The following is a 13,279-nucleotide window of genomic DNA, read 5'->3' on the forward strand; positions in this document are numbered from 1 at the left end:
TAAAGACGGGGTATTAGCATGAGCATCGGTATCGTGACTCGATTGCACAGCCGCATGTAGTGCACTATAATTATACGCCTCAGTCTAAAACTACACCTCAATCATCAGTAAGATTACGGGTGGTAAATCTTGGAGGAATTCATGTAGCTATGAATTTCCTGTTCGTATACCAAAATTTGACAACGACCATCCTCGACCACCCGATTCAGAGCTTCCAGATTCAGGCCTGAAACCCTGATTTCCTTGTGGTCACCCTCATCCGGTGTGAATTTATTTCTCTCAGACAGCGCAGACCCAGATAGCACGGAAATCGAGGACGTGGGGTGTAGAAGCAGTCAGAGGAAATCTAAGATTTTGGGGTGTTTCCCAATCCCGATGAGGGAGATTAGGAGAGATCATGAAGCAGTTGTTAACTTCGTATAGGTTCGCCCTCGAATTCTCATAAAGTGTGCAGCAATAGTTCGGACGGTTGACAGACTTTCATATCATTGCCACGTAAGGTGCATAATGATTTTTATTGCCAGTTTGCGCTTTCAGTCCGTAAAGCATGTAAGAAGTCCACAGTAAAATTAGAATGTTGTATCGGACACTGAGTCTTTCAAGTGACTATGATGGTAGTATTAAACGTCTCAAGCTCGGGCGTTAGTGCAAGCTGAACAAACAAACAGGTTAGGCAGATTGTGCGTAGTTGAAAAGTGAACTCACTCCAAGCAAGTAAACATGAACAACACCTAACTGAGCATTACCCTTGGTAAAGGTAGAGGGAACCGTGAGTGTAAAGTTTTCGTGAGGCGGGAGATTATCGGTTCCAGGCTCAGGAGCTGAAAATTGAGGGTCGAAAGGTCCATTGTACAAGATTGTACCGAGAGAGACAGAGGGACCAGGACAGCTTGAGGGACAGTTCAGGAGAGAAATTACCAGAGCTACCTCAGTTGAGCTGGTGAGCGAATCCTAGATAGTATATGGATAGGGATGATTGAGAACGTCAATAAGAGGGAAGTTCACATACTGGACGCTCAATCATGACGGTGAAGTCTGACCCAGCGGAGACCTGCGTCATATCCGCAGGAGCGCCAATGTTTGCGCTCTGAGCAATAACAGATGTAGTAGTGATTGCAAGAAGAGAGAATAGCCCAGAGAGCAGTCGCATTGTCGATGATGGCGGGAGTAGAAGGAGCTTGTGAAGGGAGAACCCAGGGGAAGCCTTCCATCGATAGCTTTTATAACGCGAATCGAGCACGGCGACAAAAGGCCTATGGAAATGCATCGCCAATACGCGGGTGTTTCACTAGGTTCTGGGAACAACATTCACGTACACTACTTAGTACAATCCAGCCCATCTTTTTTAATAAAATTATCCAAGCGATCTTGTCGGCTCGTGGAGCATTCCAGTTCTCTTTGTAACTTGCATGGGTCTAGCAGTATTGAAGCATAGTCGCATTTAGTGAATATTCAATGCTTCAAAGAAGAGAAGGCATCCATCGATGGGTAAGGAGGCATTGGTGAGAAGTCAGGATAATTGCAGTCACATGTCTCGAAATTGTGCTACTTACAGTATACGATCCGTAGTTGAGCCTCTTAATCAAGTTTCCGGCCTCTACATAGATAGTCTCACTCCCATTCTACTCAGTCGCTTCAATTTCTCGTCCGACTTTGTAAATCCTTTGCCAATCCATGATTCAGCTCATAGATCCGAAATCTTATGTTTGCCACAGAATCCTTTGTCGCGTCAATGTTCCCTTCTCAGAATCCCCTGCGTAGAAACGCCGCCTTGAGTTAGAGTTTTTATAGACATTGTTTGTTTCCAAATCACTGGAATGTAAATGTGAAGATTTATGTCAAATATCAGAGGCAGTGAATGAAGTGGCAAGGGGCCGTATTACATATTAGATAGTTGAGATTTATATGTCCGCAGTGCAAGTCGCTACGATTTAACACTCTACAATCGAAACCGTCCACAAAGCTACTCTCAAGTAATTACAATGGTAGAGTTGAAGGTCTCGAGTATGGGCGCAACAGAAGCCTGAACAGCGGAAATTAGCTAGCTTTACAAGATACGGGCATTCATGAATATACTCACTCCAAGCAAGAAAAAGTGCGCAACACCCAATTGAGCTTGACCCTTGGTAAAAGTAGAGGGAATAGTGAGCGTGAAGTTCTTGTGAGGCGGAAGCGAACTGGTTCCAGGCTCAGTCGTAAACTGTGGGTCGAAGGGCCCGTCGTACAAGACCGTGCCAAGTTCTTCGGACGGCCCAGGGCAAGGATTTGAAGCACAGCTCAGGAGAGCAATGACAAGAGCCACTTCAGTTGAACCGGTGAGAGTATCCTGTGATTGCAATTGAGATGTACCGTGGATGATTATAGGAATATTTGGACGTACGGGTCGATCAATCATAACGGTGAAATTTGACCCAGCAGAAACTTCAGTCATATCCGCAGGAGCACCGATGTTTGCACTCTGAGCTAGTACGGATGTGGTGGTGATGGCCAGGAGCGAGAACAGGACAGAGAAGAATTGCATTGCTATGTGAATGAGCTTGAGTTTGATAGAATGTCACTTTTTGTAGGAAAGATTCTTCAAAATCGAATGGTGGGTTTAAATACGCATTCGAGACGGGCTCTATGACGATGGAACACGGCAATGGAAAGCCCATGATACATATGTAGAATTGCAGTGAGGTATAAGCGGATGTGTTTCATGTTCACGTCTGATCCAATGAGCGACCTTACGCGATTTATACAGGCTCCGGAATGAGGGTTAAGCGAAAAGTGAAGCTCTGACGGGATAACCTGAAGTTGAAGTGGCTTGACGGTGAATTGAGAGAGTGTAAGTCGAAACATTGTTCCAGATTGTTCCTCCATGATGATCATCGTGGCCCGAGATTAAGCAGTGAAGCTATTTGGAGTGGCTGGCGACGATGCTAATGTGACACACTTTAGGCAAAAAACGATGTAATGAAAGACTAACCGTCGTAAAGATTAGATTGATCACGACATGAAGGAGGGCTGAAAAGGTGCACCGGGAACTTTCTACATAGGGTACCGACGGAAACGACCTAAGGGCTGACTCAGCGCAATTTAGGCGATCGGATAATGTGAACAAGCGCCCACATTTGCTTCTTCGACTCCTGAACTGAGGAAGCTGAGAGAGAGATACGTTCGAATTTCATGCAGGTTTCTCTTGTTTCTGATACTGGCTATGTAGGAGAACCTCAAGGATGCTCACCTGATATAAAGCATAGTATTACATAATTTTCCCTTCTCAGCGGTAGAACATTCCAAAATGCATCTTCAATCATTTATCTGGTCTCTCATGATTCTGACCGCTCTTCATGGCGCTCTCTCAACCTGGCTCACATCATCAAACCTCTATGAGCTTTCCTCGGGCAGTTGGTCGTCACTCTGCGCTATTCACTGCTTTAATTGATCAGGAACGGGGTACTATCGCTGCATTTTACAATGCAAAATTGGCGGAAGTCGAAGGCCAATTAAAAGCAGCCCTTGATGAGACGGAATTTCTTCGGATGAGGAACTCTAAAACGAGTCTGTCGCAACAAAAGCTGCAGCAACAGTTAGAGGTAACGAAGCAAACTGGTAGAGACGAGGTACGGCGTACGCGAAGCGTTGCGAGGGTATTGATTTCCTTCTTACGTAAATGCGCTGCGAAGCTTGATGCTGTTCAGGAAGAGTCGAAGAGACAGCTAGCGGCCCTTGAGGACAAACAGTTCACACGGAGGGAGCTGGATGCGATATGTGCGGGCTATATCTCTCAGGTGCAAGCACTCGAGCGGGACAGACAGGATGCGCTGGAGGCGAAAAGCAGTGCGATGCGCGAGGCCAATAATTTCAAGGCGACAATTGTCCAACTGGAGGAATCATTGGCGGAGGCCAACACCGCGAATTCATCACTGAGGAAATACGCTTTTACGTTTAGGGAGCAAAAGCTTGCTTTAGAGAGGGAGCTTTCGAACGTCAGAGAAAGCAGCAAAGTAGAGCAGCATCATCTTTCGCAGGAAATAGCGCAGCTCCAGCGAGACTTAACATCTTGTTCGGAGAAAGCCATCCACGATGCTTCCAGTCATGAATCTAAAGTGAAGGAGGCCGTAGAGCGGACGAATACTTTATTGCGACAGCTCGAGCGCGAGAGACGCGAATCGGGCTCAATATTTATTGCCCTCCGACGTCAGGCAGAGGGGGCATCGTTAGCCTCTCAACAAAAAGATCATCAACTATCTTCTCTCCGCGCTCAGCACTTACAAACAGAAATCGCTTTAGCCGAAGCGACGCAGAAAATTGAGCGATACGCTCAGGAAGTAGGGGACCTCAGGAGCGCTTTATCGAGAACGGAAATCGCCTGTAGAACAGTCGAGACAGAACGTGATACTGCTCTTTCTTCAATAGAGAGAGGTACTCCTGCTGCCGAAACTTGCTCCGTTTTACAGGAATTAGTTGTTTCTCTTGCCTTCCTACGTAGAAGTCAGCTATCCGACGTTCGGGCTCACGCAGAACAACAGATGGCGGAGCTTCGCCGTCAGCTTTCCATAGTCCAGGAGCAAGGCCAATTGGAAAGGAAGGCTTTAGATAAGCGCATATCCGAACTCGTTGCTGTGCTTTATCACCATGAGTTCGGCTCATTCGATTTAGAATTGGACGTTTTGAAGCCTTCTCCCAAGCTTGTATCCCTCTGGGAAGCGATACACGAGCTGATTCCGGTTACCCAGCGTCAAACGGCTTGTTTCCCGAAATTCCTCACAGAGGACACTGCTGCCGTCATACCTGCGATTTCCACTCTTGTTGACCAGCTTCGATCCCATTCCAAGGATGTACACAATCTGCAACTGGCTCTAGCTGAGAGGGACCAGCGAATAGATTTACTTCGAGATGAACTTGAGGTGAAGCGAATGATAGAATTTTCACCAACTGTGGTTTCCACAATTGTGCCTGGTATGTTTTCTTCGCCGATCTCCTTGGTCCTTACACACATTGACGGATAACGCATATTTCGATGAAGGCAACATAACAGAAGCGGAGAGACCATTTCTAGAAACTACTGGTTTGAATCTTTCCGTAGTCGATCCGGAACACCTTCCATTCTCCGAGAATATTTCCTCAAAGTCCGTCGATGTGTTAGAAATATCCAAAAAAATTTCAGACGGAGACACGACTACTACAACATCACCGAAACGCAAAAGACGACCTCCCGAAAAGGACTCTAAATCGGCAAGAAAGGTACCTTGGACAGAATCACCCCCCAGTCCGCCAAATTCTGATGGTACGTCCCACTGGAACCTCCGCATGAGCACTACTTATCTATCTCACATAAGTATACTCAGCGAAGACGACATTAGTAATAAAACGTTCACGAGAGTCCCAAAACGACTCGACGGGCGAGCGTAACCCCCACAAGCGATCCAGAAAAGATAAAGAAACTGTTGCTCTTACTTCGACTTCTACTCCAGCTGGTTCCAGCACTGGCTCTCCTACCGTGGCTCCAGGTCGGAAATTTGCTTATGTGGAAATTATCAGTTCGAGAAAACCATCCTCCTCACGAAGCAGAATCCGCACCAGCGGCGTCGGCCCTACTTCTTCTGCGACTGACTCTTCCACAGAGAACGTAACGGCTATGAACACCGTGTCAAAAAATCGTAGAGTGACTACGATGAGACCGGCTGGTATTATACGCAAAGTCTCGCCTGAGGTGCTCTGAGGTGTAACTTCTTCGTCTTTTTTTTGGATGCTTATTTGAGATATATGACTGCTCAAAAGCTTTACCATCCATGGCCAGCAATCCTTTGCTTTTTCAACGAATGGGCCTTGACATCACGAGTAACTTAACTGTCTTTATACCTTTTGTTGTATCAGGAGAAGATACCTAGGTGGTCGGCACTTAGTTATGAGGTAATCTATTACCATTATCATGTATGGTTGCGGACCACAGCGTTGGAACGATTATTGTGTTATGGAAGCAATACTGTAATTCTTAACTCACGAAAATGTACATACCACTGCGATCGATATGTATACTGTACTGCTTGATTTGATGCAAAAGAAATGCACTGAACACTGAACTTGAGATCTTTCTTGACAGATTCGAAATATTGTGGTGATACCGAGTTAAAAATACAGTTCTCATTGCAGGGAGCCCAACAAAATACACGATAGTGATGACGAATACAAAAAATGCAAGATACAACCGGAAACGGGATGACTAAAAGAAACAGAGCTGTGAGCAGGTGGTTACATATGCATATGAAAGAGGATACTGACCTCGTTATATCATGATTCCGAACAATCAGTGGATGCCCAGGAAGCCTTTCGGGCGTGATGGGGACTCATTTCTCTGCGATACGGATAGACCCGTGCACCACGGGCAATACGTCGCTGAGGGTGGTTGATGAATTTCAACGCAGGACCGATAAGGAGTAAGGGTTTTTGAGATTCAGGCCCGGGAGGAGGCACAACTACGACAGCCTCTGCGTGGGCCATATCGGTAGGAACAAGTCGCATAAACGGCTGGCCACGTTGGGTGGAGGTCAATCCGTGATTAGGATTTACAAGGGTTGGGGACGAAGAGCTTGAAGGTGAGGATAGAGAGGGAGACGGGGATCGTGACTCATTCGTGATCGACGATGAGGTAGAGAATTTTCGTGGTATAGGCACGGATGCATGAGGGGCATAAAGAGGAATGGTACGTGACTGATAAGGAATATGTTATGAGTACGGCGATGGTAGGCGTGATGAGGAAAATACTTACTGGACGTGGGTCGGGTAAGGAATGGATATGCTCAATTCCAGGCAGGCGTACGGGCATGGGAGTCGCTACTGGGCGAAGTGGAGGCAAGGTAGCCAATTCTGAGGTGGAGAAAGCCATTTGGAAGTAAGAGTTGGAAGGAAGTAGAGGAAAGTGAAGCGAGTCGTTTGAAACAATTAAGAGGGAAACGGGAAGATCTGAGTTCCACCTGGGAGATCCTGCCTTGAGATAAAAGCGATAGAGAAAGGGTATAACCAATACAAAGAGCTGACAGATGAGAGGAGGGGAAAAGAGGATGGGTTGTCCGGAGAAAGGCGAGCAAGCATCGCTTTATAAGTCCAAAATAGTCAATTACCCCGACATTATTGATACAAGTCTTGCAACAATGCGATACATTGACTATTGTGTAAATTATTGAGGGGGAAAAAGAAATATAATAGCAAGGCGTGTTTACAGTTTGGTTGTGCTGGGCACCACAAAGAAAGCGGAGTTTAAAATTTTCTATTGAGCGCCTAGAGGCTGAAGACAATGTTCTGCCATTTCGCCCGTAACTTTCTTTCGTCTCATTGTTCCTTTATAGGGAGAACACAATCTGTGCTTTGTTCCTTTACACCACAATTTCGGGCTTACATGCGCTCGACGATTGTTCCTCAGTGGAACCGCGTCGGTTTGCTTTCCGTTCAGTGCAGTACTAATATAATAGTACAACGCCTTGGTTCCAAAAGTTCCTACCAAACGTTGCAGGAACTAGGACTCATAACTAAAATGACGGACGCAATGCTCCAACTCGCCATTGGTCGCCTTGAGCCCCAGTGTGTACCTCCCTCTGCTCGCTTGAAGACTGGTAAGTAACCGCTACTCCGAGGCTTACATAGGCGTCGGACTGCATCGGACCCTCAAAATTATACATTGATGATGTTCTGTTCTCCCTTCCTTCCTTCCCTCATTATCTCAGAAGTATTCTGGTATGCCCTCGCAGTTGGAATTAGTATCGCATACCGTGGTAAAGTGCGCTAGGAGCATGGCTGCTCAAGTTCACGCCGAGCTGAGGCCTGCTTGAGACTGTGAGGGTTGTTCTGCAATGGGCATTGGGATCACGCCGTTCGCTATTCTTTTTCTTGGGCGATACTCGGCAATATCAACGCACTGAATGATGCCACTGGCACTTACTATATCTTATCCAATCCTGCCACCTGGTTCTTTACTGAATTGTTGCTGATCTTCGTTGACTCTGTATCCTTCCGAAGGAGATTGACTGCGAGCCGAAGGACAGAATGGAAAAAATAGTGCAGGCAGTGGAAGAAAGAGACACTCAGAGACTCAGCGCGACGCAGCCTGATGGACAAACCGAGGGCAATCGTGACAAGGCAGCGAACAACATCTGCACTGCCAGGTTACCAAGGCCCGAGGCACTCACAGGGCACAAGTTGTTGGGATTTTTCCCGTGTTGCTTTGACTATGTATATAACCATTCGGGCTGAGATGTCCTCATCACCTTTCCCCACGAAGATAACGCTGGTTCAGTACGTTGAATATCATCATCCGCCCGCCCTACCCTACCCTTGCTATTTCTCAAGAGCAATTATCTGACTTTGCGCCATCTTTCATTGAATCCAGTTATCGACGCTCAAATTTATCTATATCAAAAGATAGATTTTTGGCCCAAATTTACCTTTCACATTGTTTTGTCAGTTGATTATCTCTGCACGATTCAAACAGGTTGAGACTAACAACACGAGTAGAGACGAGGAGTTCGATCTCACACTCAATTACCGCTCTCCAAGCTTCAGAATCATTCGTCGCTGGTGTGTTTATATGTGTTGTGCATATCAGTCGGCACTGCTAAGATGTACCTGAAAGGTTTTTCTGCCCCGTCGTCGTCGCTGCTATGTATGACTATTGTACCGCAATATTTTGCGCGCTTGTTCCCAGTGCTCCTCCTCTTTTCGTCTTTTCTTGGAGTTATGACCATACCCTTGACATTGTGTAACACCGAAGGTCAACGGAAACAACTCGAGCGACGTCTCTCGGGTGAGTTATGTTCAACCATGACCTACTTCATCATATAGGCTCTGAAATGCATTCTAGATGCAATCGTGAATGTTTATGCCAAGCGTGTCCAGGGCGTAGGTCATGCCGACAATCGCTATACCAGTCAGGGTATCGACCGCCGCAAGCTTGAACGCAAGGAGAAGATCATCATAATTTTTGGTTTCGAACCAGGTCTGGATTTCCACGCCCAAAGTGGAAAATGGGAAGTCGAGAAGATAATCAAGAGACCTTATAAGGGAAGTATTCTCCTAGGAACACTCAGATTTGATTCAACCCAAATCAAGTATGATCTCCTAGGCCTAACAAAGGACGGCTAGATGACAGGGAGTACCCTAGGATTCCAGTCACTCACCACACCTGTTACTTCTAATCGAATTCATGCAGTCAACGAAGTTATACTCCGGAAACGGAATTTGAAGGGAATAAAGTTTAAGGAAACTACAGTGGGTTATGACTTAGCACGAATTTGGGATGACTTGTACCTGGCAATGACAAATCCTGTCAAGTATAAACAAGACTTTTTAACTTTCTGGGTACCGTTGTTGGTATATGGTGTTGATAGTTGGAATGTAGATGGGCTAATTAGTAAAGAAACATAGTTCAGCATTTACAATGTGATACAGGGTATTTGCTTCGCTGAGTCGGGAAAGCAAAGGATAAAGATGAGAGAAGTAAGTGAACTTTTGTGGACACATCAATTTCAAACTATTTCAATATCCCGTGCGTTTCTTTTCCACGCTCAGTCAAGGCCTCATCCTACACGTCCCTACATATATTCCTTCAATCTCATTTCTGCCCTCTGTTGACAGCGACATGGCAACTGCTGAAACCCCCCCAAAAATTCGCATTGTCTGTGATTGAAATCTCCACTCCCCAAATGAATACCCATGGCTCAAATTGTCTTTACAGATGAAAGGCGCCTCATCTGATCTTTCTGCCGCAACATACCAGGTCTACGATGAATCACATACTATGGGAAATGCGCTACGCTGGATGATCATGAAGAAGTAAGCTCGCAACAACGTCGTGGTTACTCAGAGGTTTAAAGTGACGCGTCTCGTAGTCCAAAAGTTGAATTTTGTGGGTACAGGTGAGGATTGATGATCTCCTATACTCGCAGCGTTCTCTTAAACCTTTGTCTTTTCCAGTGTGCCTCATCCTTCAGAACCAAACATTCAGATTCGGATTCAGATGTATGGTGCGTCGTACTGCAATCTTCATAGTGACGAACTACTTGCTTAGGGTTGCTTTAGATAATCTTTCATCATTGCAAGCTCTAATCAAGGCCCTTGACGACCTTGACAATCTCTGCGATACAATCAACGAGGCGTATACGGAGAGTCTCCAGAGCGATGAATACGAGAGATGGGATGAAAAAAGTTAAGAGGGCGGATTGAGTGTCGCAGACTCCGTTGTCGTATCCATACTTCTTGTCATTTATTATTCTTGTGAGTATCCATTTTTTAATTTATGTTTTGATCCTCACTTTTTTCGTTCAGGTATACTCCGCATGGGCTGCTCTATAATATTACTACTTCTCCTGCCATTGATGCAATTAGCTCAGAATTTTTCATGAAAACTCGTATCCTCAATGCTTTAGGTGCTGTCTTCGGGACAATGACATAGCTAGTAGCAATCTTCAGATAAGAGTCATGATAATCTAAGGAGATTTGCGGAAACTAAGTTGGTGCATTTACGATAGGTCTTGCAGTATCATGTTGCGTCCTGATTCCTTCATCTATAGAACCTCCGTCTATGTCTAGGTTCTAATTCGATCACACTGGCCAATGCGAATCTATTCTTAGCGCGCAATTTCAGACGCTATTTTCTCGCCTAAAGGTCGCCTTTATTTCGAAATATTGATGTTGATGTTCTTCAATCGTATACGGAAACCTTGTGTCCTCTTGAATGTATGGCAGTCATCTGGTATCGTCGCAACCTGATGGTGCAGCCTTCCCTTTATTTCTCCATACTCGAAGTGCTTGCTGGTACTAGGTTACTTATCACCGCAACTCTATATCGACACGGAGAAAGTTCGCTTCCACCAGCAAAAAACATGACCACTGACCAGCATGTCGAGTGACGATTCGCGAAATCTGTGCCTTACAGCCTAGCGACTCGAATAAAAACGAGTCGGATATTCGTCTCGTTGCCCCTTGAAGCTTGAAGTCTCTTCATCGTTTTTGCCATGAAACGGTTATCCCGATTGCTTGTTTTGATACCAGCCATCACACTGGTTTCGGCACAGACTGTTCCCGTATATGGACAATGTGGTGGAATCGGGTATACAGGCTCTACCGGTAAATAATGAGATAAATAATTAGGAACGACTGGACTGATTATCTGATGAACAGTTTGCGCCGCCGGAAGTGCTTGTGTGGTTTCTAACGCGTACTACTCTCAATGCATACCTGGGGCTACCTCCAGCGTCTCTTCTGTTACATCGACCCCGGGCTCTGGAACCACAACTGCGACATCGACTTCAACCTCCCCTACAGCCACTGTTACTGGGTTTGTCAAAACTTCCGGAACACATTTCACGTTAAACGGGAATCCGTTCACTGTTGTTGGGTTGGAATACATTCTATCTAGAATTTCAAGTGCATTGGATGACATGGATTTCTTTTCTTGACAGAGCTAACTCGTACTGGGTCGGGCTTATGAACTACGACACCGCCGATATGAACACCGCGTTTGCGGATATTGCAGCTACAGGTGCGACGACGGTCAGGACGTGGTAAGTTACTAAACGATATGAACATGTTTACTAGGACTCAAAATGTTCCAGGGGATTCAATGAAGTCACTACACCCGATGGCGTGGCGTATTATCAGAGCTGGTCTGGGTCGACACCCACCGTCAACACTGGTGCTAATGGGCTGGAGAATTTCGGTGAGTGTATATTGCTCCTTCATCATACTCTTTTAACTGACCGCTCTTTCCTGTACAGACAATGTCGTTGCTATTGCGAAGGCCCATGGTCTAAGACTCATAGTCACGCTGTGCGTATGATTTGAACATGATGGTACTATACCTTTGTACTAACTTCCTATCATAGGACTAACAACTGGTATGGTTCTTAGTGTCAATCTCAAGATCAGGACACTCATCGCTATGATGAACTTTTGATCTCCTTTGACACGATTCAGGTCTGATTATGGTGAGCAATGTATAGTACGCCCGATCAGTCCCAAACTGAAGTTTTCCTCTAGGCGGTATGGACGTGTACGTCAACCAAATTCTTGGACAGGGATCTCCGCATGATTACTTCTATACAAACGCCACCGTCATTGTGAGTGGATTTTTCTCTTATGAACCTATGAGCACTCGGTCTATAACTCAAATTGAATGTCCACAGGCCGCGTATAAAAACTATGTCAAGACTTTTGTCAGCCGCTACGTGAACGAGCCTGGCATACTTGTCAGTCCATTTCCTTCATTGATTGAGCATACTTACAGATATATGTATTCTCTGTCTCGTGTACATAGGGATGGGAACTGGCTAATGAACCTAGATGTCTCGGTTCAACGAGGTCCGTTCCTTTGGTGTTTTCAAGAGCTCTAAACCTGAATCTGTCAATCTATGTCAGCGCTACTTCTGGAACTTGCACGATCTCTACCATCTCGACATGGGCAGCCGAAATCTCAGCCTTCATAAAAACAATTGATACGAACCATTTGGTGGCTATTGGTGACGAGGGTTTCTTCAACGATCCTGGAAACCCAATTTATGTATACCAGTACGTGCTATGTGGACTCGCGGAAAGCCCTCGTAACCTTTGCCCTTCTTTGCTTTGTCTTAGAGGAAGTCTTGGCATCGACTTCGATGCCAACCTCAACATTAGCACCTTGGATTTCGGGACGTTCCATGTAAGGAAATAAAGATCACGTTCGAAGGTTTTCGATTTCTGATTATTGCGAAATTTACGTCTTCAATCTCTTCAATCTGAACCTCTAGCTCTACCCTGTAAGCTTTGTTCTTCCTCGGTTTTCGCATCGCTGACGTGAGCTTATATCGTGTAGGACAGCTGGGGTGAACCCGAAAATCCCTTCGGAACTCAATGGATTGAAGATCACGCAACTGCCATGTTAGCATCTAACAAACCTGTTATTCTGGAAGAATTCGGGTCCACCAGTAATCAAAGCGGCGTTTACGCTACATGGTATTCGACGGTCTTGAGCACTGGTCTCACTGGTGATTTGATCTGGTCAGTATATATCTTGAACTTACGACCATTGCCCATGCACTTCCTGATGAATCCTTCAGGCAAGCTGGTTCTGATTTGACAAACGGACCAACGCCAAACGACGGATATGCAGTGTACCCTGGAAGTGATGTATATGTGTTGGATACCCAGCACGCAGCGGCATTGAAGGCCAGAGATGGGAGTGTTTGATTTAAGAGGTACCATGTTTCAGTCTCGGAAAAACGCCATGCGTATGTACGCAAACCTGGGTCCATAAATAATGAACAGC

General features: G+C 45.7%; 8 protein-coding genes across 8 annotated transcripts; 4 read left to right on the plus strand and 4 right to left on the minus strand.

Moving 5' to 3' along the window:
* Positions 1-394: 394 nt before the first annotated feature.
* Positions 395-1,375, minus strand: C8R40DRAFT_798013 (uncharacterized protein). Its single transcript, XM_046236245.1, has 3 exons — positions 1,010-1,375; positions 706-951; positions 395-652 (listed from the first exon to the last, which is right to left on the minus strand). The coding sequence occupies exons 1-3, from the start codon at positions 1,265-1,267 to the stop codon at positions 599-601; spliced, it is 558 nt and encodes a 185-aa protein (XP_046080054.1). The 5' UTR covers positions 1,268-1,375; the 3' UTR covers positions 395-598.
* A 594-nt stretch (positions 1,376-1,969) lies between these two features.
* Positions 1,970-2,521, minus strand: C8R40DRAFT_1060621 (uncharacterized protein; the record flags this gene model as incomplete). Its single annotated transcript, XM_046225367.1, has 3 exons — positions 1,970-2,023; positions 2,081-2,326; positions 2,381-2,521. The coding sequence occupies 3 exons, from the start codon at positions 2,519-2,521 to the stop codon at positions 1,970-1,972; spliced, it is 441 nt and encodes a 146-aa protein (XP_046080055.1).
* Positions 2,521-3,102, minus strand: C8R40DRAFT_798296 (uncharacterized protein). Its single transcript, XM_046236246.1, has one exon. It carries the CDS (start codon positions 2,869-2,871, stop codon positions 2,578-2,580), a length of 294 nt encoding a protein of 97 aa, XP_046080056.1. The 5' UTR covers positions 2,872-3,102; the 3' UTR covers positions 2,521-2,577.
* A 230-nt stretch (positions 3,103-3,332) lies between these two features.
* On the plus strand, positions 3,333-5,707 carry C8R40DRAFT_1074441 (uncharacterized protein; the record flags this gene model as incomplete). Its single annotated transcript, XM_046226711.1, has 3 exons — positions 3,333-4,944; positions 5,012-5,272; positions 5,334-5,707. 3 exons carry the CDS (start codon positions 3,333-3,335, stop codon positions 5,705-5,707), a joined length of 2,247 nt encoding a protein of 748 aa, XP_046080057.1.
* Positions 5,708-6,276: 569 nt separating this feature from the next.
* Positions 6,277-6,871, minus strand: C8R40DRAFT_1177259 (uncharacterized protein; the record flags this gene model as incomplete). Its single annotated transcript, XM_046232649.1, has 2 exons — positions 6,277-6,696; positions 6,755-6,871. 2 exons carry the CDS (start codon positions 6,869-6,871, stop codon positions 6,277-6,279), a joined length of 537 nt encoding a protein of 178 aa, XP_046080058.1.
* Positions 6,872-8,611: 1,740 nt separating this feature from the next.
* C8R40DRAFT_1132860 (uncharacterized protein) lies at positions 8,612-9,478 on the plus strand. Its single transcript, XM_046229251.1, has 2 exons — positions 8,612-8,782; positions 8,840-9,478. Exons 1-2 carry the CDS (start codon positions 8,644-8,646, stop codon positions 9,118-9,120), a joined length of 420 nt encoding a protein of 139 aa, XP_046080059.1. The 5' UTR covers positions 8,612-8,643; the 3' UTR covers positions 9,121-9,478.
* Positions 9,479-9,515: 37 nt separating this feature from the next.
* C8R40DRAFT_1132862 (RBP11-like subunits of RNA polymerase) lies at positions 9,516-10,486 on the plus strand. Its single transcript, XM_046229252.1, has 6 exons — positions 9,516-9,652; positions 9,713-9,810; positions 9,867-9,893; positions 9,952-10,001; positions 10,057-10,251; positions 10,303-10,486. Exons 1-5 carry the CDS (start codon positions 9,617-9,619, stop codon positions 10,185-10,187), a joined length of 342 nt encoding a protein of 113 aa, XP_046080060.1. The 5' UTR covers positions 9,516-9,616; the 3' UTR covers positions 10,188-10,251; positions 10,303-10,486.
* A 505-nt stretch (positions 10,487-10,991) lies between these two features.
* C8R40DRAFT_1177261 (CEL4a mannanase) lies at positions 10,992-13,200 on the plus strand (the record flags this gene model as incomplete). The annotated part of the gene is made up of 15 exons (XM_046232650.1): positions 10,992-11,103; positions 11,158-11,374; positions 11,439-11,540; positions 11,592-11,695; positions 11,754-11,805; positions 11,862-11,873; positions 11,953-11,963; positions 12,016-12,095; positions 12,162-12,224; positions 12,293-12,336; positions 12,394-12,543; positions 12,607-12,673; positions 12,762-12,770; positions 12,827-13,011; positions 13,071-13,200. The coding sequence occupies 15 exons, from the start codon at positions 10,992-10,994 to the stop codon at positions 13,198-13,200; spliced, it is 1,338 nt and encodes a 445-aa protein (XP_046080061.1).
* Between the last annotated feature and the right edge of the window lie 79 nt (positions 13,201-13,279).

Source organism: Lentinula edodes (assembly GCF_021015755.1).
Source record: "Lentinula edodes strain Le(Bin) 0899 ss11 chromosome Unknown C8R40scaffold_61, whole genome shotgun sequence".
Classification (NCBI taxonomy): domain Eukaryota; kingdom Fungi; phylum Basidiomycota; class Agaricomycetes; order Agaricales; family Omphalotaceae; genus Lentinula; species Lentinula edodes.